Source organism: Melanotaenia boesemani, chromosome 19 (assembly GCF_017639745.1).
Source record: "Melanotaenia boesemani isolate fMelBoe1 chromosome 19, fMelBoe1.pri, whole genome shotgun sequence".
In the NCBI taxonomy this organism is placed as follows: domain Eukaryota; kingdom Metazoa; phylum Chordata; class Actinopteri; order Atheriniformes; family Melanotaeniidae; genus Melanotaenia; species Melanotaenia boesemani.
Window position 1 is genome coordinate 24,815,219 of NC_055700.1, and position 24,359 is coordinate 24,839,577.

At 38.2% G+C, this 24,359-nt stretch overlaps 1 protein-coding gene across 1 annotated transcript in view; it reads left to right on the forward strand.

The window, feature by feature from the left end:
- LOC121629587 (atrial natriuretic peptide receptor 2) overlaps positions 1–19,485 on the forward strand; it is an 81,028-nt gene extending 61,543 nt beyond the window's left edge. Inside the window, exons 16-22 of the mRNA XM_041969244.1 lie at positions 10,701–10,847; positions 11,532–11,655; positions 14,269–14,337; positions 14,432–14,606; positions 15,845–15,943; positions 17,091–17,182; positions 19,140–19,485. Coding sequence (XP_041825178.1) covers positions 10,701–10,847; positions 11,532–11,655; positions 14,269–14,337; positions 14,432–14,606; positions 15,845–15,943; positions 17,091–17,182; positions 19,140–19,202 — 769 coding nt within the window. The 3' untranslated portion in view covers positions 19,203–19,485. The remainder of the gene's footprint in view (positions 1–10,700; positions 10,848–11,531; positions 11,656–14,268; positions 14,338–14,431; positions 14,607–15,844; positions 15,944–17,090; positions 17,183–19,139) is intronic.
- Positions 19,486–24,359: the final 4,874 nt, after the last annotated feature.

Genomic DNA, 24,359 nt, shown 5'->3' on the forward strand with positions numbered 1-24,359 from the left:
AGAGGCAGATTTCTATAAACGATTAAAATCACCACAACTCGCTGAATTTTCAACCGATTTTCAAAAGGTTTGGTTTATTAGAAAAGTCACACATATTTATAATACAACAGATCATTATTTTTATTATTATTACTTTATAACATACACTTACACATACTCAGACACACCCATATGCATACTGAATTTTTTCTACAATCCTCAGTGAAATAATAATGGTGATGCTCATATATGGAGTTATATTTATAATATGAATAATATAAAATATAAATAAACAAAAATAAAGTAATGAGTTAAAAAAAAAGAAAAACACTCATTCAAAAAACAAGGATTGCCTAAATTAAACATTTACCAAAAAAAGCCCAAAATGAAAAACCTAAGTTAAAGTTACATCTGTTCCTCTTGTCATTTTGGTACAAAAAAAGAACCCACATTTACCTCTTATGTGACAAGCCCAACAAGTAATGAACCTGATAAAGGTACCAAAGAACACAACACTAATATAAAACAGATGTTTTTTAACACAATGCCAAAGAAAATAAAATAAACATAGAATTCATTAATTCTTATAATCATTTAGAGGGGACTCCTTTGTGTTAGTGAAATATTAGGATTACATGAGAAATTGTCATGATACTAACTTTGCAAAGACGTTCAGGAAAATTAAAAATGGATGGGATCGCTCCTTCCTTTAAACCAGTTGACCATCCAGTCCTGTCAAAGTCCTCTGGGTTAAAATGACGGCTGCAGATGGCTGAACAGTCCTTCGGTACAAATTCTCTCCTGAGTTCTGCTACCCATGCTGCCTCTTCCATTTATCTTCTAGAAACATACAAAACATCCATCTGAACATCGCTTAGTTCTCAGTTCTTCTGTAGCTACAGTTCAGCAGTTAAAGTTCATGTTAGCGCCATGAAACTGATTTAATAGATAATGCTGACATGACCTACTTAGCACAATTATATGAAGTGGCTGATTGCCACTTAAATCATCTGTAATCATTGTCTTACTAACAAAAACATTTTTTGTTTTCTTGTCCTGACATAAGCCGGTTTAATTTCTGTTAGCTTAAGAAATATGTCAAATTAAACAAGTTCATAACAGTTAATAATATAAAACAACTTCTTACTTGTGAAATATTATCTCTTGTTTCATGGTTTTGGTGTTTCTTTCACAGAAACATCCGTATGCAGCACAAAAATCTGGCATTTTGGTTTCACACACACCGGGTCTGAAACCCCGGCCCAAGATGGCGGCCGTGTTGAAGTGCCTGACAAGCCCGAACGCGGCATCTAGTGTATATATCTATGGGTTCGGACGGCCACATTAACCAAGGAAACAGCTGTTGACACTACTCATGAAAAAAAGACTTCACGTTTCCCATTCCGCATCCAAGGACTACTTTATTGTGGGCAGCTGTGGGAGAATCAGGAGGCTTCGAAACAACTACAGTCAGGAAAACGAGCCCAAAAACCCGCAATTGATGATATTTGCAAGAGACCCAGAAGAAAAACAAGCCCAAAGTCGCTGGTAACAGGCAGATTAGGCAACTCTGCTGTCTTTCCTCTGGCGCAGTTGTCTGATCTATCTAACTGGTAATTTACCGTCGCGCCGGGAGCCTCACACACTGATTGGCTGAGTGCATCACGTGGGATGGCATACCTCACATGCGATTGGTCTGCGTGTTTCCTTACCGCTACTGTGAAGATGGGAAAAGTTCCGCCAGTTAAAATAAAAGCGCCCCAACAGATTTTACATTTTAACTTCGGGTCCATATGGGACAGGGTCCGGTCCGCGGTCTGCTTATTAGACACCTCTGGTGCAGACCCTCTTCAACTATTTAAAACATGCAGTCGCATTTTTTAAAATCTATTCTTAATACTGAGTATAGTGATATTATGGGCTGTGTTCAAACGTGTACCATCTTCCAAAGAAGGACAAATTTGCAGTTAAATAACCTTTGCAGACTTTTTAATCAATATAGCCACCCTTTCCTTTCTAAAACTACCCTAAACCTGCCATTTGTGTCAGTGTTTCGAGGTAGTTAGGATCAATTTTCAGTGAAGCAGCAACTGCTGTCCCTCAGCTGCCATTTAAAGAACTGTTCAGTCTTCTTTCTTTGGAAATGTCACATTTCAGAAGGGTCGATAAGTTCTCGACAGGGCTGAAGTCAGATGAGGAAGGGAGCCATTATCCTGTCGTCTGACTGGCTTGCCAAGCTGTGGAGTTGTTCTTGAATGTTGCACACTTCCTTCTGTAATACTGCTTAAAGAAAATATGTCCTCAAAGCTGGAATACGGGTGTAGGAGTTGATTTACAATCCACCTCAAACCAAAAGCCTTCCTTAGTTTTTGACTTGTCTGTCTTAGATGTGTGACGATATCTAATAATTCTGCACACTTAGATATGGTTTTAATCACCACTTTTACACAAATTCATCAACTCTATAAATATGTCCAGAAGGGTTGCACAGTAAGTCGGAAATAGTTTAAGCACAGGGGTGGAATACCAGTTAAATAGCATGCACAGCCCTTCATGTCATTCAAGTCACTTTTAGCTGTAATGTAATCTGCTGTTTGGCCTGCTTAGAACACTGCATTGTAATATAAAAATTATTTAAAATCCATACCCACCCTTTCTCACTCTGTAGTTTTTTTTTTGTTTGTTTGTTTGTTTGTTTTGGTCAACAATTGATGGCTAAATTCATTGTCAACTATTTTTTATTGTCGACAACATCGACTAATCGTTGCAGCCCTAAACATTACATGAAGAGTTCTGGTCTTTGTGATTCTTGGCGCTCACAAAGGCTGGTACAGACATACGTTTTTTCTAAATCTGATGAGATTTTTTTATCTGTTAGAGACCTCACACATGAAAATAAAAAATCAGGCATTTAACAGTTTTATCGTACTGTGTGTGGTGTCCTCCGATAATCTCAGCATAGAACAACACACACATAACGATTCTGTCCTGCAATGGATCTAGAATCTAGTCCTCTGAGCCAGAAATCTTTCGTGATCAAACGTGATCTAATAAAAATGAAGAAGAACCATAATAATAGCTGGAAAACACAACACCCAGCATGAAGAGGATATACAGGAAGAGGGAATGATGGTGGTCTTCGGACTATTGTTAACAGAAAAAGCCAGAACTGAAAAAAATAACAGACTGGAGACGGCGTGAACTCAGACTTTATATCCTTGTTCCTCAGTCATCTCGCCCTCTGATTGGCTACATTCTGCTCCGCGTCACAATCCACAGTCACAACTCCGGAGTCGTCGGCTTTTCCCACACAGAAAGATTTTTGGTCGTGTTTTTTTTTTTTTTTTTTTAACATGTTCAATGCTTTCAGTTGTCGGCCACAACCCATTTTGTAGCTGATTATCTGCACAAATTCAGTCAGACCAAATGATCATTTCATAGGAAAATTTTATAAGATTTAAGCTATTATAAGTTATAAGATATTTGCCGTCCTTGGTTGGGAAGGAGCAAAATCGGGACAAAAGCAGCCCGATTAATCTTTATGTGTGTACCTTGTTTAAGAGAATACACCTTCTTTTCTTCAATTCACGATTCTTTTTCTAGATTAGATTATTTCTTAACTAGCAGCTCGCTGATGAGTGACATTGCATAAGTCTTTCTTCATATATTGCTAGTCACATTGTCATAATGATCAATATATTGCATGTTGCATATTTTTCCAGATGTAGATCAGACCTAATGTCCCATAGGCTTTAAAATTTAGTGTGGAGTTGGAAAGCAAGCATAGAGATGTTCATGAAGCTAGATAACACATTATTGTCTAATCATAACTGTTTAAACACGTAGAGCAGTCAGGAATGAAAGAAACACAATTACTGCAAAACAGGATATGAGAAGCAGTCTCCCGTAGTACAAGCCAACGCTCTGTCAACCCCTGACATCCCCCTACCAGACTTAATTAGACTGTATGTCCATTATAGAGTAGAAACACAGAAATATAACTGGACTGTAATAATCAGTTCATATCAGCTCATTTAAATGATGAATTTGGTTGACGGGACAATCTCTAAAGATCAGCTTGATAGTGAGAATTTTATTCAACATGGTGGCTGTAAAAAAATAAAACAACTACAAACATATACGTGCTGAAAAGGTGCAGATGTGACCTAAAGAACAGGTGTTTTCAAGCGACTGTGTAAAGAGTTTGAGTTGTCTGTATGTTTTTCCTCCCAGCTAGACCTCTCCTGTTAGCTCTGTAATTCTACACAGGATGAGTCTGGTGATGTATAGCTTTCCATTTGGAGTGGCTTGAAGTAGAAAGCTCCATATGATTGATAACATCACAAGCACTCAAGGATGCTCTTGACAGCTACGTGCAAAGTCCCTCTTCATGTGTACGAAGCCTCAGAAGCCTGCGCCTTAATGCACTGTCTGCTGGTTATTTTCATTAAGTAAATGCACGCTGTTGACATGACGTGATGGATGGGCTGTTATTTTTGGCGTGTGAGTGTGAGCTTGGCCTTGAAGGGCACACTAACAAGAGGGGTGTTCAGGAGTAAACGGCTTGGTTTAACCCACACAGGGAGCTGCCACTGAGCTCGCCATGAATAGCTGACCTCTTACCGCGTGCATCTAGTTAACCCCAGTGGCTATACTTAGAGATGATTGTTTATCATCAGTAAAAATAATTATTTTTTACTAATTCGTTCTGTGTGCAATATTAAAATGTCCATTTTTAAAGTGTCATATTTCCTTAATCCCTATCTTTTTCTACATTTACCGACTCAAAAAAAAAAGTAATAATGGTCATAATTTATCAAGTTATAGGAAAATGTCAATTCTTGAGTGTGTATAGTCTTTCTCTGAGAACTGTGTAGTCGTCTCCATTTGTTTTAACAACAAGTGTTCTGCATAAAAAAATACTGGAATAGACAAACACTCCAACTGACTCAAAACCTCATAGTATTAATATCTGTATTAGAGATGTGCACGACTAGTCGACTAAATCACAGGTCTGTAACGTGACTGGGTATAAAAGTCAACGATTTATTTGGAGGAGTTATGTGTCTGTACAGAGACATGAGCCTCGTTTCCACCAACCCATGCATGTCTGGATAGGGCGACTAAGGTGTGGATATGGTTTGTGAACTGTAACCTCATTACGTTTTCTCAGCCAGCCTGAATCTTACCTGAGAGGTGGAGTATCAGCCGCATAGCGATAGATGCCTCAGCTACGTAATAGCAGGAAGCCATCACAGCACGGTGCTTTCCTTAAAGTATAACCAAAACACAACTCAGAAACAAAGGAGGAGAACGGCGGGCATCTAACAGTTTGTGTTCTTTCTTCTTGACGGTGCGTCATAATGCCATTTTAAATAGAGATTTAATCAACAACAAGAAAATATGTTGCTCTAAACAAGGAGCCATTCCTGCTTTGTTTTTATGCCAGGTCACACGTGAAGTGACTTCTTTTTCTTAACCAATCAACAGATCGCAGTGTGTCAAGCTCCACCCTTTTGGGTTGGTTCAATTAGATTGATACCCTATCGGAAGGACCCCAACAAAGTAGGATGGATCTGGTCAGATATTAGGGTACCCTTCCCAGTTTTTACATGTGGAAACACAAAGAAATGCGTCCCGCCCCGACCTGCACCCATTGGTGGAAGCAGGATAATGAACTAGTTCAAAGTTCAGTTCATTTCAGTTTTAGGTTTAGAAATGATAGTGTTTTGTCTTGAAATGAAATCTGTTGTACTAGATCTTAAATTCGATCACACAAAATAGATATGCATGTGGAACAGATGTGTGGACAGATTTTTGTGTGATTTGTGTGTATTTTTTCTTTTATTTGTCTAAAAAACTATTTTCAGTGTAACAGAAGGTCATTCTTTGTCAAACATCTATTTTCAGCTCTTACAAAAAGAGAAATGCTGCAAAGTCTATAAATATTATAAAAAGATCTACTCTCACTGGACAGATGCTTTATCTCCACATCTTTACTAATCAGAAGTTGAAGAAGCTGATGTTACAACCTGTTTTTTAAGTGCATGTGGACATAAGTTGTAAAGAAATGTTAGATTTAATTTTCAGACAGTAATTAATACTTCCATAAATAATGACAAGGAAACAAGGTTTGTGATGTGGACGCTGCATCTGCAGCTTCTCTGCACCCGTGTCGCTGCGAAGCGTTGCTGGTTTGTTATGCTGAAGTGCATCGTGGGTAACTTTGTGTGAATTAGGTGTAGGGCTGGGAAAATGGAGGAAAATGTGACCTCACACAAAATCTGAAGGAGTTCACATTCAAGTTCTTTATTTGTAAATACGTTTTATTCAGTTCAACTTTCCCAGAAAAACAAACATGTTCAATGGTCGCGTTCTTTTGAACTCGTTCTTGCACATGTTAAAGTTGTAGTGCGGCAAATATCGGATCTGTTGCCAAAAATGTGATATGTTTCCTTTCTGTGTTTGAATTAATGCAGAATGCAGTGAAAATAAGAATCATGTCAAATGAGCCATTTATATTTACAGTTACAGACGCCTATGATCAGGCTGGTCGTAACATTTTTACAATTTTTGGTCAATTTACAAAACAGAAAAAAGTGTGTTTATGCTTTTAACTTGTCAGTAGTGTTTACTTTCTTTTGGGATTTGATGATTTTTGTGTTTTAGGTCCAATATGTTAATAAAGAAGTTTAAGTGAAAAAGTTAATTATCAGATCATATATGTGTAATTATGCTGAAACAATGACAAAAATAGTTATTGTAAATAATTTATACACAGTATATAAAGGCTAAAAATATTTGTTTCTGTTGGTTGCTTTCTAGGGTTTTACCACCAGGTATCACAAATTTTACACATTGTTCCTTTAAAGTAAATCTTTAGGGAATTTTACCTGCAGAATTGTTACTCCTTGTTATGTTTGACTTAATTTTCATTTCACCTTTAAGATTTTTAAGAATTTCATTATACAAGCAGTTAGCAGTGATCATACCAGCCTTTCCTGTACAGGTTGACATTAGAGAGGCATTTAAAAGTTTTATTTCTTTAATATTTTTAGCACTATCAATTATTTGTTAAGTTAAAAAAAAAATAAAATGCAAAAGTTTAAGTAGGCATTTAGGCTGGTTATGCTCCTAAAAACACCTCCTTTGGCAAATATCAGAGACTGTGAACACTTTTGTTATCAGACGTCTTTAAATTCTTGTCAAAGGTGTCAAGTAATTATTATTTGTTTATAATACATCATTTAAGACATTCTACTGTTTTTTGTTGTTGTTAATAGTTTGTTTTGGGATGTATTTTAAAGTTAGCATCATCTGGCCTGTTTCCAAACAAGTTGGAAAGCAGAAATAAAGTGAATGTAATCATCTGCAAATAATTCACCCTGGAATTTAAATGGGATGATTTATTAAAAAGTGTTTTGGGGGACAACGTGAAAATAGGTGTGATCTTTTCTGGACAGACGTGTCATAAAGTTGTTTTTAGCATTACTTTTTTGTTACATCTATGTTACAGATATAGATGCCTGTAATATTGGGTTAAGTATGCAGTATGTGGCCTGTGAGCTTACATTCAATGTGTTGATACTCATCAGTCTTTCATGTCTCACTCTGATATTTGTTTCTTTAAACTTAAACAACATGTGGGAGTGTGTAGGTCGTGTGACCCAGTAGAAACCGGCAGGATGCCAGACACTGATGCTTTTAGCTGCCACAGTGTCGTGCATGACTCACCCGTTTGCTCCGATGGAGTAAATGTATTTGTGTACACATAAGCAAATGAATGTAGAAATGCCATGAGACACAAACATTATGCAAAAAACCAATTATATAATATTAAAAACCTGCAGGAAACGCGATTGCAGTAATAATCTTGAAATGAGGCCTGGTAATATGTGTCAAGCCTTTTTTCCATGTGTACCGACGGTTTCTAGACTTGGTATGGAGGGGCTGCAAGTGAGAAAGCAAACATCTGAAGGATTCATTCTACTGTAAAGTCCACACCCAGATCTTTTCTCTAGAGATTCAAATGTTCATATGTATGCAATATACTTTTGTTGTCAAAGAAAAAGAGGTAGCCCATAAACTGCTGGATGGTGCAGAGGACATTTATTTCCTGAACAGTATATATCCTGAAGTAATTCACACTGGTGGTCATGTTGGGACATAAATCGTACGTCTGACACTCTATGAAAGGCCTAAAAAATGATAACTTTTACTTGCTTCATTAATGTACAGCTGAAAGAAGCTGCTAAAACAAGGCCAGTCTCAGCAGAAATGAAGTGAGAATGATTGTCTGCATGTGCAATACGTTATTAGTTTCAAAATTCAGTCTTAAAAGTTGTGATGATTGTGTTTTGTGGCTTTGATGTGAGCCACAACCAATGAGCATTGGTTGTTGAAAGGAAGTGGTTTCACTGATTGTGGAAGTACAAAAAGTGAAAAGACTGTGAGAATGATGGTGTTGGAGAGGATTAGCTAGTATAGCAAGAGGTTTAACTTCAACCCACCAATGCCTCCTTCTCCTTATGGCTGTTGTCGCTGTCAGTGGTCCATGTCCATGTCATCATATCCTGACAAGAGTGGAAACACCATCTTTAGCCCAACATGAGCTCTATCATAGTAGTAATAAAATGTAATTTTTTTAAAACCCTTTATTATAAAACTACTACACATTTTTTCCAGTGTACTAGCTATGTATTTTATGCATGTATCGGCCTTGAGATCATATTGCAAACACAATAGGAAAAAGGAAACGAGACAGAGCTAGAGATAGGAACTTTGGACTGACTTTTACTGGCTGAAGGGGTCCCAGAGAAGAAACAGGATGCAAGACAGATGCTAAATTAGCCTTCATTAAGGGGCACCAAAGTGCAAAAAAGAGTGTATAGTTTACTCTTCAATGAGGAGTGGGTGCTGCAGACCCCTCCCCTGTCCAAAAGCACTCAGAAGAGGCTTGTTCCTCACGCAGCAGAGCTGCGTTCAGAGCAGGAGATGATCGCCTCTGTTTCATGATCAGGCTGAAAATTAAACGTACATAACTGCTGCTGGATGATCCCGTGCTGGCTTACTGTCAGATATTAATGTTTATTAATAAAGAGTGTGGACATAAACATTTAAAAAGTGTTGTGACATGTTGCAGACTCCTAATTAAAAAACAGTTCACTCAATAAATTAAACTTAAAAAAACAAATAAAATATTGACTAAAGAATTGAATTTTATTTATTTATTTGCTGTTCTAAACATTTTTAGGTTGTCTTTTCTTCAATTTTTGTCTTTCTCACAACGTCCCTCTCCATGGTAGCATCCATTAAAACTGCATATACTAGTGATGGGATGTTCGTCTCTTTTCAGATAGTCAGCTCTGTTGGCTCCGAAATGGCTCTTGATTTAGCCTCTTTTGTAGCCCCATAATTTACATTAACTTCTCAAAAATAAATGGTAAATGTATCTGTTGCATTATTTATAATCTATTCTAATTTAAAGTTATATTTTTTACAAAAAATTGTTGCCACATAGTTCGTTTATAATTGGTGCAATAAAAATACGTTTTTCCAAACATGGTGAATAATCGTGATTAATAATCGTGATTACAACATTGATCAAAATAATCATGATTATTATTTTGGTCATAATCGTGCAGCCCTAGTGCTCAGTGTGAACCTGCTTTCATCTGTGAAGAACACACAGGGCGCCAGTGGCGAAGTTGCCAACCTTGGTGTTTTCTGGCAAATGCCAAACGTCCTGCACGGTGTTGGGCTGTAAGCACAACTCCCACCTGTAGGCCCACATACCACCCCCATGGAGTCTGTTTCTGACCATTTGAGCAGACACATGCACATTTGTGGCCTGCTGGAGGTCATGTTGCAGGGCTCTGGCAGTGCCCCTCCTGTTCCTCCTTGCTCAAAGGTGGAGGTAGCGATCCTGCTGCTGGGTTGTTGCCCTCCTGCGGCCTCCTCCACATCTCCTGATGTACTGGCCTGTCTCCTCGTCGCGCCTCCATGCTTTGGACAGACACAGCAAACCTTCTTGCCACAGCTCACATTGATGCGCCATCCTGGATGAGCTGCACTACCTGAACCACTTGTGTGGGTTATAGACTTCGTCTCATGCTACCACTAGAGTAAAAGCACCACCAGCATTCAAAAGTGACCAAAACATCAGCCAGAAAGCAGGAACTGAGAAGTGGTCTGTGGTCACCACCTGCAGAACCACTCCTTTATTGGGGTGTCTTGCTAATTGCCTTTAATTACCACCTGTTGTCTATTCCATTTGCACAACAGCATGTGAAATTGATTGTCAATCAGTGTTGCTTCCTAAGTGGACAGTTTGATTTCACAGAAGTGTGATTGACTTGGAGTTACACTGTGTTGTTTAAGTGTTCCCTTTATTTTTTTGAGCAGTGTATATTAATTGACTCTGAATAGAGATAAACAACAGAGCACCAAAATAGCAAATTCAGATTAATAAAAAGACCGAATAAAACAGTTTTTTTTATTTTTTAAAAAATTAATTTCTAACCTAAAATTTGGGGTTTAGTTTGATCATTTCTATCTTTTTATAGTAACATTAAACTCATTAAAAATAGTACTAACATCAGGAAACAAGGTCGGCAGTTTAGCCAGATCTCACTAATGTGGAGTAAAAGTTTAACACCTGCCTTGCCAAAGCACGTCTAAAGCAGAACTGCGTTGTGTGTGTTTGCATGTGTGTTGCACAGGGAGGGCAGCACCAGTATTCTTAACAACCTGCTGTCCAGGATGGAGCAGTACGCCAACAACCTGGAGAACCTGGTGGAGGAGCGAACACAAGCATACCTGGAGGAGAAACGGAAAGCCGAAAACCTCCTCTATCAAATTCTACCACAGTAAGAAAAACAGACTGTTTTTTGCCACTTTACAGTAGCCCTGCCAACCACAAGCTTAAAAGCTCCAATTAGGTTGAACCCAGCAAGCGGAGTGAATTACCAACACGTCCAAATGATACTGTCAGCTGCTGAGTTTTTGTATTAATTAAAGACCCAGAGTCGCTCTCAACTCGGTGCATTTTATGACTAGAAACACATCTCCCTGTGGTGTGATCCCATGTGGACAAAAAGAGATAAGAGAGCAGAGAGAGCTGTCAGGCAAACTGCTCATTAAGGAGAGACAGCAGAACAGGCATGATAGTGAGTTTAGGCAATCATACCACAGCAGCAAATCCACTCTTTCTCTATCCTTTATCCTCTTTTCCTTCTTCCCCATCCCCCAAAAGAAGAGAGGCCTGAGAGAAAGGACAGATTTAATTTCTCACCACACATGTGAATTAAACAAACTGACCTCCGCCATGCTTCTTTTTGCCTTTGGGATCATTTGATTAAAAGAAAATTAACATGAGCGGAGATAAAACTGACATCTGGGACTAATCAAAGTGGCCAGGCATTCAGCCAAATGTCTGAGAACCTTAAACATCTTGTCTTTGTTTTTATCTTTAGTTTCATAATCCTTCCTTTCCCTTTTTAAATGTTTTTTTTTAGCAGCGTGAATGCCTTGACCTCTCTGTCTGTATGCAGTTCTGTTGCAGAGCAGCTAAAAAGGGGTGAGACGGTGCAGGCAGAGGCATTCGACAGCGTCACCATCTACTTCAGCGACATCGTCGGCTTCACTTCCTTGTCTGCGGAGAGCACGCCGCTACAGGTACACCGCTATCAAAGCGTTTCTGCAAGTGATTGATTATCACTCTGCATCTCACTTTTTCTGCTTATGAAACTTTCGTCGATGTCTCCCGAGGAAAGCCTGTAAAAATCTTTCATCGTGATCTAAGTTGTGGTGAATTTCCCTTCTCTGCTTGTGCATTAAAGTTCTCATGAGTATCGGGTCTCTACCTACAGTGTGGCTCATAGTGTGTGTTTTCCCACACACAGACTGTGACTCAAAATAGTACAGTTGTTAGATGGAAGAGTATGTTGATGCAGAGTTGAGTCACATCATCTTCCTCTCACTCAAATACCAAAGCGAGGTCTTTAGACTTCAGGCATCATCTGGCACCGGGTCTCAGGTGCTGATGGGTAATCTTACACCATCAGATGAAGTGGAATCAGCCTGAATACAAAAGGCTGTTCCTCTCATCTTTGCCACACTTTTTTTCTCAGGCAGTGTGGAAAGATCAGGTATGCTAGGCTACAAAAATGATAGTAAAATAAAAGAAATATGGCAAATACAATATAAATACAACCGCTTATAACCTCATTATCCTGTACATGTAATATGTAACCATTCAGTACGTATAGCTTATAAGAGAAGAGGAAGCCAGAAAACAGTGTTAACACATATAGTATAATAATTTGTTAAACCAACAGTGTCTGTAGCTGTTCTTGTCAAGTCATGGTAAGTACCAAATACCCTCTAGTCAATCAAAAATACCCTGACCTGTAATTGTAGTCACCTCTCTGCACCCAAACAGCCATTTTAAGCATCTCTTGCAGCCATTACTCACTCTAAGTGTAGTTTGTGAACATACAGTATGATAGATGTCAGTCTAAAAATGTGTGAGTGGTCTGCTTCACCCTAAGAAGATTTCTGCTAGGAAGGACCTCCATTAGCCACAGCTCATTGCTACTGCTTTTCTTCCTGGGAGTCCAACACATTATCCATTCACAAAAATTACACAAGTTTGTGAAATATATCCAAAATCCATCAATTTACACACACGCAAAAAAAACTTCAAATTGATCAATATCATGACCATCACTGTATCAATATAATAATAAACATGTTATTAACACTATTTTTAATTACATATTTGCACATAATTACCAATCACTATAGTCATTTTATCTTTAACCCATTTATTTTTTACTAATTTTAACAATGTCAATACCCTAAACATACTTTATATAAGCATTACTATCATGATCATAATAATTTTATAGTTGTTCTAATAGTGCTGTTTTAATGACAGTTTAAACTAAATTTTAGTGTTTGTGAGATAGATTTTGGTAATGAATTTCAGTCTTAGGCAGTGTTAGTATTAGTAAAGTAAAAATACCAGACCAATAGACCAGAATAATAGACTAGCACACAGCAAACTGATGGAAATTCTTGGCTATAGCCTCTTTTTCACACAAATCTACTTGGCTCTACTCAGCTTGACTCAGCTCTACTGAATTTAGGTTGTTTTCCATTGCAGTTGAATACCACCTCTATGTGGATGTGGTCGTCATAGCAAGGCGGCCCAAAAATCTTGTGTTGCCATTTGTATGCGACACAAACACAACAATGGAGGATACTGAGGCGATGGTATACATACTGTTCAGTCTGTGGCTTGTGGTCTGACTGAAGGTTTGAATCGGTGAGACGAAACACTTTGGCGATGTGAAAGAGAGTTTGGCGGGAATCGTTTTCATTACACATCCAGTGACATCACTCCCCAGCCAATCAGAAGCCTCAAGTCTGTTTTCAGCTTAACTCAGCTCACTTTGAAGCCCCTAGTCAGGGCTACAAAGTACCTGGTATCAGGTGATGAAAACCCTATAAACTGAGTTGAGTCGAGGAGGTACTAATGGAACAGGACCACTTACTGATCTCTTGTTGAGACATGATCTCAGTGCGAATCAAACCGCTGAACACGTCCAGGTTCATAAAAACAGTCGAAAACTAAAAAGTCATGTAGTTAGAGTGTTCCTTACATACTGACTTAACAAACCCTTTCAGGTCATTCCTGTATGTTTTAACTTCTTTAAAGCTAACATCAAGAACTTCTGCTTTTATGAGCAGAATTGAAATTTCTGGGGAACTGGGAAAATAAATGAAAAAATGCCAACAAGACATTGGATTTTTTAATTTCTACACAATGATCGGACTTGTACAGCAGTGTGAGCTCATTACGTTCTAAATTACGCAAAATACACAATACTTCCAGCTTATAGACCACTTATAAGACCTAAGCAGCCATAAACAAGATGATAGGGCTGTGTGATGTTGAAGATAACGATTACTATTTATCACTTAACATAACTCATCACTCATATGCTGCACTCATATGTACACACACACTCAGGTTAGTGTAGTTGCTTTTATGTCGTTCATGGTTTTTACAGTTTGTCTTCCTGCAGGTGCTCCTGATGATTGTCTGCTGTGTTTTCTTATAGAGGCTGTAGGATGTGTATGTCAGCAAGTCAGTGGCAATCTTCCAGTGAAAGACATAATGAAATAGACTGTGATGATTTTAAATGGTTAAGTTCTGGTTTGGCTGGCATGTAGGACACGAATAAGCTCTAATATCTAAATCTCTTCTTTCTCTTTCTACAGGTTGTGACGTTGCTAAATGATCTGTACACATGCTTCGATGCCATAATCGATAACTTTGATGTGTACAAGGTGAGTAAGACACAAAGAATGGCTCATTACAGATTTGCACAACAGCAAAATGTCAAGAAGAGGCTTTTCTGATCTTTTTCAATGGGTCCTTTAGGTGGAGACAATCGGTGACGCCTACATGGTGGTGTCCGGGCTGCCGGTGAGGAACGGCAAACTTCACGCCAGAGAGATCGCAGGGATGTCGTTGGCTTTGTTAGAGCAGGTCAAAACGTTCAAGATCCGACACAGACCAAATGACCAGCTGAGACTCAGGATAGGCATACACACAGGTAAGTCTTTGTAGAAGTGTTCATAATCTCTATGAAGGAGACAAATACAGCTTCTTACTGACAGAGATAATGCCATTCGTGTGCTGAATGAAGCACAAATGAACAATCATTTATTTTCTTTCTGAAGCAATTTCTGAAGCTGAGTGGTTTTCACTTTCTGTCTCAAAGATAAAATTATTCACAACAATCATAAATAAGTACGGTTTCTGTGTACAATAGCTGCTCTCCTCCACATCAGACCCACGTCTTGTGTCAATTTGTCTTTTTTTTTTTTTTGTTTATGTCTTTTTTTCTGCTCAGGAAGATGACGGTCGAATTACTAATTGCAAAATATATTTAGTTTCCAGACCAACTGTTAGAAAATCCAGTCAATGTCCATACCTGTTAAAATGAATTACTGCACTGTAATTGATTTCCAGTGCACACTTAATATCTCTCTTCAGCAATAAGCTCTTCTATAATGTACCGCCTTTTGTATAAATAAATAAGTAAATATCAGCAACTAAAACACATTGCTGTGTTTTTGTGTTCTTGACTAATAAAATAAAAATAAATTCATAAATCCAAGCATACATGATTAAAAATATAAAGAATAACAAATAAATACATAATAAATATAATAAAATATATTCAGCTGCCTTAAATTTAGAAAAAAGTCCCGTAATATATATATATATATATATATATATTACATTGTTATGAACTGTATTTATATAAAAAATATAAAAATAAATAAATAAATATAAAGAGACTATAACAGTAATTAATTAAATAATCTGTATCAGTAATGACAGAAATTAATAAAATTCATTGGCTCATTTATAAATAAATACAGAATAGAGAATAAAATAGAGTACAGAAAGTGCAGCCTCCATTATAATAAAGACTACCCATCGTTCTAACCTCAATGGAGGAAGATTCTATTGCGAGACGCTGTATGAAACCATTTTAGTTTTAACTAAATGTTCCCACAGTGAGCATCAAACAAATAGTAGACAGTTGTGATTTGAATATGCTTATACAGAGTGAACATAAACACTTTTAACATCCTGTGTCTGCATCCTGGAGTCTGATGTAATTTTAAGAGGTTTGTTACTGAGTATTTAGCCTGTGTCAGCTCATGGTAAAAGTGTTTGTTATTATTCAGATACTTGACATGCAGAAGTGGTTCATTAGAAGTGGATGGGACTGTATTTTGCCACTTTAAAATGTGACCAAATTTAGCTTGTGTTTTGTAGGTCCAGTATGTGCCGGTGTAGTTGGGCTGAAGATGCCCAGATACTGTTTGTTTGGAGATACTGTCAACACAGCATCCCGAATGGAATCCAATGGAGAGGGTGAGTCTAGCTGTCACTGATGCTGCTGTTTGTTCTATTGTCTTCCTCACTGCAGTACCTGCTGGATGCTGCATGTCTCCACATAGATTTTCAACAGTGAGGATCATGTTTTACACAAACTGCTGTGTGCAGCTCAGGATCATCATCATCGTATTAATATTATTCTGCTATTCTTTCTTAGTCCCTGCTCTGTTTCCTCATTGATGTTTCTAATACATCATTAAACATTTTTCCTAAGTTTTCCTTGTCAGTGGCCAGATAGGGACAAATCTATGACTGTTTGCTTTATAATATTACAGCCATAATTATTCAGGTTTTCATCTTTATTCTAACTCAAACTGAAAGGTTTGTTGAAAAGTAAACACAGCAACAAATATTGGGCAACACACTGTTAAGCACTGTTAAGGAGAGGTGTTAATTTGGGCTTGTATTATTTTTTTTAACCAATGAATCATTAAATTTAATTAAATTGTAAGGAAAACTGGCCCAAAATTTTGCCACAATCATGGGAGTGACTAATAATGTTATAAAAAAATGTATTTAAAATTATTGCTGCTGAAGGTGGTTCTAGCTTCACAATCGCATGCAGTGCTCATTTTTCATTGGCTGCTTCTGCATTCAGGTGTAATTTTATTAAAGCTAAACACTAAATGACTAAGTGTAACATGTTGCCTCATACTAGGACCTGGTAGGCACTAGATTTTCTTTCCAGAACTGGAAAAACTACTGTTTTCACATGATTTTGCCTTGACATTTCTTCTCCTAACTAGCACTGACAGTAGTCAGTCTTATGAAAGCATGGTTGGGTATTTTGTGAGTGAATCATCAGATATATTGATTACTGAGTCCCTTCCTGTATTGTGCATCCTCTGGTAAATAATTGATAGCGCTTACAGCAAAGGGCCCTTAGCCAGCGATAAACAGCACAGCTTACAGCTTCATAGCCAAGAGTCAAGTCTCAAATCCTGCACTGTGTGCATTAATTGAAAAGAACGAGGCAGAATTTTATCACTGTTTGCATTCAACTGAATGCATCGGCTCATCTTATTCTACAGCTGTCTCCCCAGTTTTATGTGCAGATGATGGAACCATTTCGATTTAACACTCTGAAAATGTTGTCTCTAAATTTTTTTTTTTTTCCTGATAGCCTTAAAGATCCATGTGTCCTCAGCTACCAAAGAAGTGCTGGATGAGTTTGGCTACTTTGGCCTTCAGTTACGAGGAGATGTGGAAATGAAGGTAAGATCCCTGCACTTGCTTTAAAAACTACCTACTACCTACTATAATGAAATAGGTCTAAATCTGCAACCACAAGGTCTGTTTGAATACTTTTGGAGTCATAGTAAAGAGAACGTGTGTTAGATTTGTAGGGCGTGTAAATATCAGTATAATTTAAAAATGAAGATGGCACGTAGCACAAATTAAAAGTTTCAGGCTTGCCTAAAAGAACAAAACACATCAGGTAGAGATGTTCACAAATCCTTTATCGCAAGTCCAAGTCAAGTCGCAAGTCACTTTTAGTTGTAATGAAAAATTTTACATTCGACGCCTGCTGTCAGGTCTTTAGAAGACTGCATTCTAATATCTGAGGAATTTAAAATCCATACTCAGCCTTCATTGACCAATATGCTGCACTTTAGTGCAGCATCACCAACAGTCCTGCAGGCTTTAGACATTTTCCTGCTGCAACACACGTGATCCAAATGATAGCTTGTTTTTAAGTTTTGCACAAATGATCCATAAATAATTTGACTCATGTATTGCAGCAGGTAAACATGTAAAATCTGCAGGACAGTGGCTCCACTGGTCCACAGGTAGTGATTCCTGCACTAGTTCATCAGAAAAATCTGATGCAACAAGCCACTGTTTCCACTGCTGTGCCTCTAAGCTAGTTGCTAACATAGATGCTAACATTAGCTTCATATTACAGTGACTAACCTATGTAGGTGTGTTTTAAGGTGGATGACAGTGGATGAAGTGGATCCAGCATTTTGGATTTTTATACCACAGACATTGCAGTTTGCTGCTCAAATTTGGTAACTCTCTAAGTTTTTAATACTTAAAGTTATAAGCGCTGTAGCAACAGTTGTGTTCACCAGCGCTGCAGTTGTTTTGATTGATTGTGTAAGCACTGCAGGCGGTGTGGCGTTATGTCAGTGTTACGTCTGGAGAAATGACAGCAGACAGGAGATCGAAACTGAGAGATAATCATGACAAAAAGATTGTTCACGAGTCTCAAATCACAAGTCTGAGTCGAGTCTCAACACTTTTGAGTGCGAGTCCAAGTTGAGTCTCAAACACTGGAAATGAGACTTAAGTGCGATTTGAGTCTGAGTCCCAAACTCGAGTCCCCACCTTCGCTTTCAGGATAAATCTCAATATCTCTTTAAAATGATGCCGCTGTGGCTCTAAACATTAACATAACATTATCTCTGAAATCACCAACTCTGATAAAGTGAAACAGAACAAAATTAGAGTTTTAGCACAGACAGAAATGAGGTCTCCAAAACAGCCATTTTGGCACAGTTTGGCCATCTGTTCTCAACATCCTCACGTTTGGGAACCTTAGGTTTTAAAAGGTTAAAAAAAACTCTGGGCGGAACTTAAAATGAAAAACAAAAACATTATGCTGTTTCATGGATAAACTTATCATTTAGGCTCCTTATACCGATTAACTGATATAGGCTGCAGCATTAATTAACCCGTCTAAGGCTGGTTTTAACCCCATGATGTCTGGTGTCTGACCTTTGTTCATTTGTTTCTTTTCCTCCAATTTATTACATTTGTTTATTTGCTTTTATTTATTAAACCTTATGTATTTATTTCCACATTACTTATTTATTATTTATCATCATCTATTATTTGTTATAATTTATTTAATATTAAACTGTACTTTATTTGATTCTGGTCTTTTTCTTAATGGTATTATTTGGGTTTTATATAATAGAAAAAGAGAGAGAAAGAATAACTATATTTAAATTAAATTGCCTTTGTTAAATAACACGGATTATTGATGGCTTTGTGCAATATGTGCCACCTGTGCAGACTGGAGGTAGAGGCATGCCATTGAAAATAAGCTTCAGGGTCTTTCATAATAAAGGGCAGTGCAATAGGGGGTGGGGTGGGTTTTATTTACCCCAACCCCTCCCACTCCACCTCCATTGATAAACTTATTGATTTCTGTGTTTTTTTCCAGGGCAAAGGTAAAATGAGAACGTATTGGCTTCTTGGGGAGAAGACTGATGTGTATGTTATTTGAGAGGCCTGCTGATCGCATGGCAGCTGCAGCAGCAGTGGAGGCGACAGCAGAAGCTCCGAGCCACTACTTTATTTGTTCTAGAATAAGTCCTTAACCATGATTTCCCTGCAGAGGAAAGGTGAAAAAAACAAGCCCCTACGACAAAAACAGAGGGAGTTTCAGGTATTTTTATTACCTGCATACTGTAACTGAATATAAGACAAAAAAAAAAGAAAAAGTTGTTTTTGTATGAAGTGGGTGCTTTTCACAGATAAATTCTTATTTTTTGTGCTTTCTATATTAAGATTTGTATGATGTGTTTGGAAGTCAATGATGTATTAGTATTTTCTTGAAACATCCATTGAATTTTGATGGCACAGATATTGTCACTGCAGGGGGTTCATCGATCATGTAACACAGTACAAAACAATATGTATATATGTATATCCAAGATACTGTAAAATATTTTGTTCAATAAACCGAGTTTAAAAAAACTCTTTTTCTATTTACTTTTTCAGGCAGCATTTAATATTTTTATGGATTTCTTCTGTGGTTTGTAATATAAAGATGTAATACAAGAAAGGTAACAAAAAGTCCTAATGACTCATGCATTAACTTTATTTTTATCAGCATGTGAGCTCTCTGAATAAATCTGGGCCACATCCTCCTGACAACACTCAAAACCCAAATGTTTTGATCCGCTTTTAGCCCTGAAAGAATTTATAAATGACCCCTAAAATATTAGATGCCCCTCTAAAATTACACATTTCAATGGCTCAGGCACAAATACAGTAAGGCAACCTTTGGGGAATGTGCACTGAACATTGTGCACATTCAACGTTGCATTTTTCCATTTTTATCTTTAGGTTGTTGCAATTAATTCAGTTTCATCCAACATGTACTGTATCAGCCTTTTTTACTTTTATATGTGATAACACTAGCAGGATTAAATGGCCATAGATTAAGATAATTTAAGGAAACCGGCTTTGTGTATCTTCAGCCTCTTTATCTGCAAGTAATTGTGGATAAATGTGGGAAAGCGTGGAGGAAAGCTGGTTGGCAGCAGGCAGCTGTGTTTTTATGACATCACTGCTCATTAGATGCTCGTTATCAGTTTTGAAACAGGAGCACGGATGCTGTGTGTGGCCGTGTGTTTGTGAGTGTGCGGTTGTGTATTTCCATCTCTGCAGGAGAGCATCATCCCCTCCTGCACGGCTGTTATGACCACCCACTTTCCCTGTGTGACACACCGCCAGCGCCTGTTAGAGCCACAGCGAAGCAAAGGCAAGGTCTCTGGTGAATCCCATGCTGACCTGCCATCTTTTATCAGCTGACCAGGCTGTCACCTGTTGTGTTATGCTCTTTCATACACCCCAAGGCCTTGATGTGACTTCTCAAAAATCACTTCTGAAAACTACTGTATAACTTCAAAACTCTTAAGTGTCTCTACAAACCCCTTCTTTAATTGTCTGTGCAGATTTATTACAGGAAAATATAGAATTCTGAAATGAAATCATGTAAACAAATATATTTTTGGATACAGTATTTTAGAAAAGCAAAGCAATGAATCGTTGTGTGTGTGTATGTGTGGGTGTGTGTTTACAGTTCCAAGATTTGTTACTCGGGCTACAAGCAGTCTAAGGAAAACAACAAAATAACTAAATAAAATAAAATCACTGTTATAAAAAAAAACGCACATGAACATATGCTAATTTTCATATAAACAACGGACCTCATTCACCAGTATCTGCCTAAATCCTCTTAAATTGGTTCCTAATTGTACTTCATTAGATTCCTGAACATGTTCGTAGACTACGGTCCGTGTGCAAACACTAGTGCTGAGTGATACTGCAAATTTTGGTATCAATCTGATACCAACTAAATCCAGGGCAAGTATCGCAAATACCGATACAGATACTTTTTGCTTGAAATTTCAGCATCATTTAGCTACAGCTTATCGTTATCCCTGGATGGGACAACATAGCTTCAGGGAAACATTTAGGGGCTTTTGATGGATTCTTAATGAGTTGCAATGTTTTTATTCATGTATGTGCTACTTAAATGTTATGATTATGGAACATTACACATAATAGAGCTACAGCTGCTGGTAATTTGTTTTGGTAATGTGCAGCTGGGTTTATATGCTAATTAGCCATTTGCCAATGATTTTACATTTAATTGTAAGAAGAGCTGTTGTCTAGGAGAACTGAACATGAATGCAATATTACTTTCAGTTTAAAACTATAACAATGTTTGGCATAGCTGGTTCAAAGGACATGGAGGCGGCTGGAAATGTTGAAGTTTCTGGAAATATCAGAGAAACAGTAAGAGTAAAATTTACTGGATGACAATATTAACTGTAGAGACGTGTGGCGTAAACTGAAGTCTGAGGAACCCTGAAATACTTACTCTTTTTTATTATTTATTTTATTTATTTAACCTTTATTTAATCCCACACAGACACACAGTCTCATTTACAAGAGAGATTTGTTTTGGAGAGACAAGATCGTCCTTCAGTTTGAAGCAGTGTAAGACTTTTAAAAGATAAGTAATGACCTGAGAATGACGCGATGGGTTCACCTGAGGGTTCAGATTGAAGAAACTGCACGTGTGTGTATGGCACAGTTGTGTGAATATTAGCAAAGAGGGGACAAACCTGAAATTAAGGAGATAAAACAAAACTGAAAATTGCTGTATCTCATTTAATTTAAAATGTTAAGCACAAATTTGCTTCGGGATCCTGTGTTTCACAGGCAAATTGCTTTTCCTGTATCATCCTGTGAGATAATGAAATGTTTGGAGAGAAAAGCTGCATAAATAGAAGCTAAAATTACTTGTCGCCATAGCTACCGCCTGCTAATCCCTGCTGAAGGCTCAGAAAGGATCAGCAAAGCCTGAAATCGTCCTCTGATTGACAGAACACATATGAATCTGTAGCATATGTGACGTACTTCCTGGCAAAGTATTGGTTCACATCCGCATGCTGTGGGCCTGTCAGCACACTTCTTTATAGACAGAAAGATCTCCTCTATGCTACTTTTCTTGTTAGTCTGCTCAAGGACAATGGCGAGATATTTATCTTGTGTAGGAGGAAAGTGCAGTTTTTGCACTAATTAAAAGTTGCAAAAGGCAACGGAGAAAATGTAGAAAAAGATAAATAAAGCCTGTAAACAAATCTCTGGCAGGCAGCAGGAAGAAGCAGCACAGTGGAGTACAGGCACAGAAGGTTCTGAGGCTGCTGCCACTTTGAAAGAAATATCAAGCTTTTAGTAACATGACCTGGATTGAGCTTCACCACCAATCCATCAGCCTACCTGCTGCATTCTTTGTAGGGTCACTGGACAAGCAGCATCCCAGCAGGCAGAGGGACGGAGACTTCAAGGTTGGAGTTAAAAAAAAACTGTTTTCAAACAAATGGTTTTTGTCAACAATGTTGCACAACTCAAACGTTTTCCCATTTACTCACGGACACTAATTTCACACATCATACACACGTGGACAAAATTGTTCACGATGATGAAAGTCAGACAACCATGAACCATGCTTCAACAGAATTATTTAAAAAATTAAACTCATAAAACAGGTCTGGACAAAAATTATGGTACCCCTAGAAAAGACTGAAAATAATGTGACCAAAGGGACATGTTACTCCAAGGTGTGTCCACTAATTAGCATCACAGGTGTCTACAATCTTGTAATCAGTCAGTGGGCCAATATATAGGCTACAGGTAGTCACTGTGCTGTTTGGTGACATGGTGTGTACCACACTCAACATGGACCAGAGGAAGCAAAGGAAAGAGTTGTCTCAGGAGATTAGAAAGACAATTATAGACAAGCATGTTAAAGGTAAAGTTAAGACCACCTCCAAGCAGCTTGATGTTCCTGTGACTACAGTTGCACATATTATTTGGAAATTTAAGATTCATGGGACTGTAGCCAACCTCCCTGGACGTGGCCGCAGGAGGAAAATTAATGACAAATCAAAGAGACGGATAATACGAACGCTAACAAAAGAGCCCAGAAAAACTTCTAAAGAGATTAAAGGTGAGCTCAAGCTCAAGGAACATCAGTGTCAGATCTCACCATCTGTCCTTGTTTGAGCCAAAGTGGACTTAATGGGAGACGAACAAGGAGGAACCACTGTTGAAAGCAAATCACTAAAAAGCCAAACTACATGTTGACAAGCCACAAACCTTCTGGGAGAATGTCCTATGGACAGAAGAGATAAAAGTTGAACTTTTTTCCAAGACACATCAGCTCTATGTTTCCAGACGGAAAAATGAAGCATATGAAGACAAGAAAACCGTCCCTACTGTGGAACATGGAGGAGGCTCTGTTATGTTCTGGGGCTGCTTTGCTGCATCTGGCTCAGGGTGTCTTGAATGTGTGCAGGTACAATGGAATCTCAAGACTATCAAGGGATTCTAGAGAGAAATGTGCTGGCCGGTGTCAGAAAGCTTGGTCTCAGTCGCAGGTAATGGGTCTTGCAACAGGACAATGACCCAAAACACAACTAAAAACACCCAAGAATGACTAAGAGGAAAACTATTCTAAAGTGGCTTCTATGAGCCCTGACCTGAATCCTATTGAGCATCTTTGGAAGGAGCTAAAACATGCCGTCTGGAAAAGGCTCCCTTCAAACCTGAGACAACTGGAGCAGTTTGCTTATGAGGAATGGTCCAAAATACCTGCTGAGAGGTGCAGAAGTCTCATTGACAGTTACAGGAATCGTTTGATTGCAGTGATTGCCTCAGAATGTTGTGCTACAAAATATTAAGGGTACCATCATTGTTGTCCAGACCTGTTTCATGAGTTTATTTTTTTAAATAATTCTGTTGAAGCAGGGTTGAAAAGCAGTGTCTGACTTGTCAAGATGGTGCCTGTGTGTGTGGCCTGCTCTCTGACGCCGCAAAACTTGTTTTTAATAATAGTTTTGTCAATCATATTTGCAAAAGCTAACTCTCTACTAGTGTCGCCAAACTCTTTTAAGCCTGCAGCCAGCATTCAAAATCTTGGTCTATGTGAGTCAGAGTGGACAAGAAACCTTCTGCCCCCCTTTCCTCTCAGGTGTCGGGGGAAACGAGGTGGCAGGCTGGTAAAGTTGAAGGCCAGCCTGGCAGGTCCTATGGGCAGGTTCTCTAGAGGAAGTGGATTGGAGTGCAGCCGTTTCATTTCCCA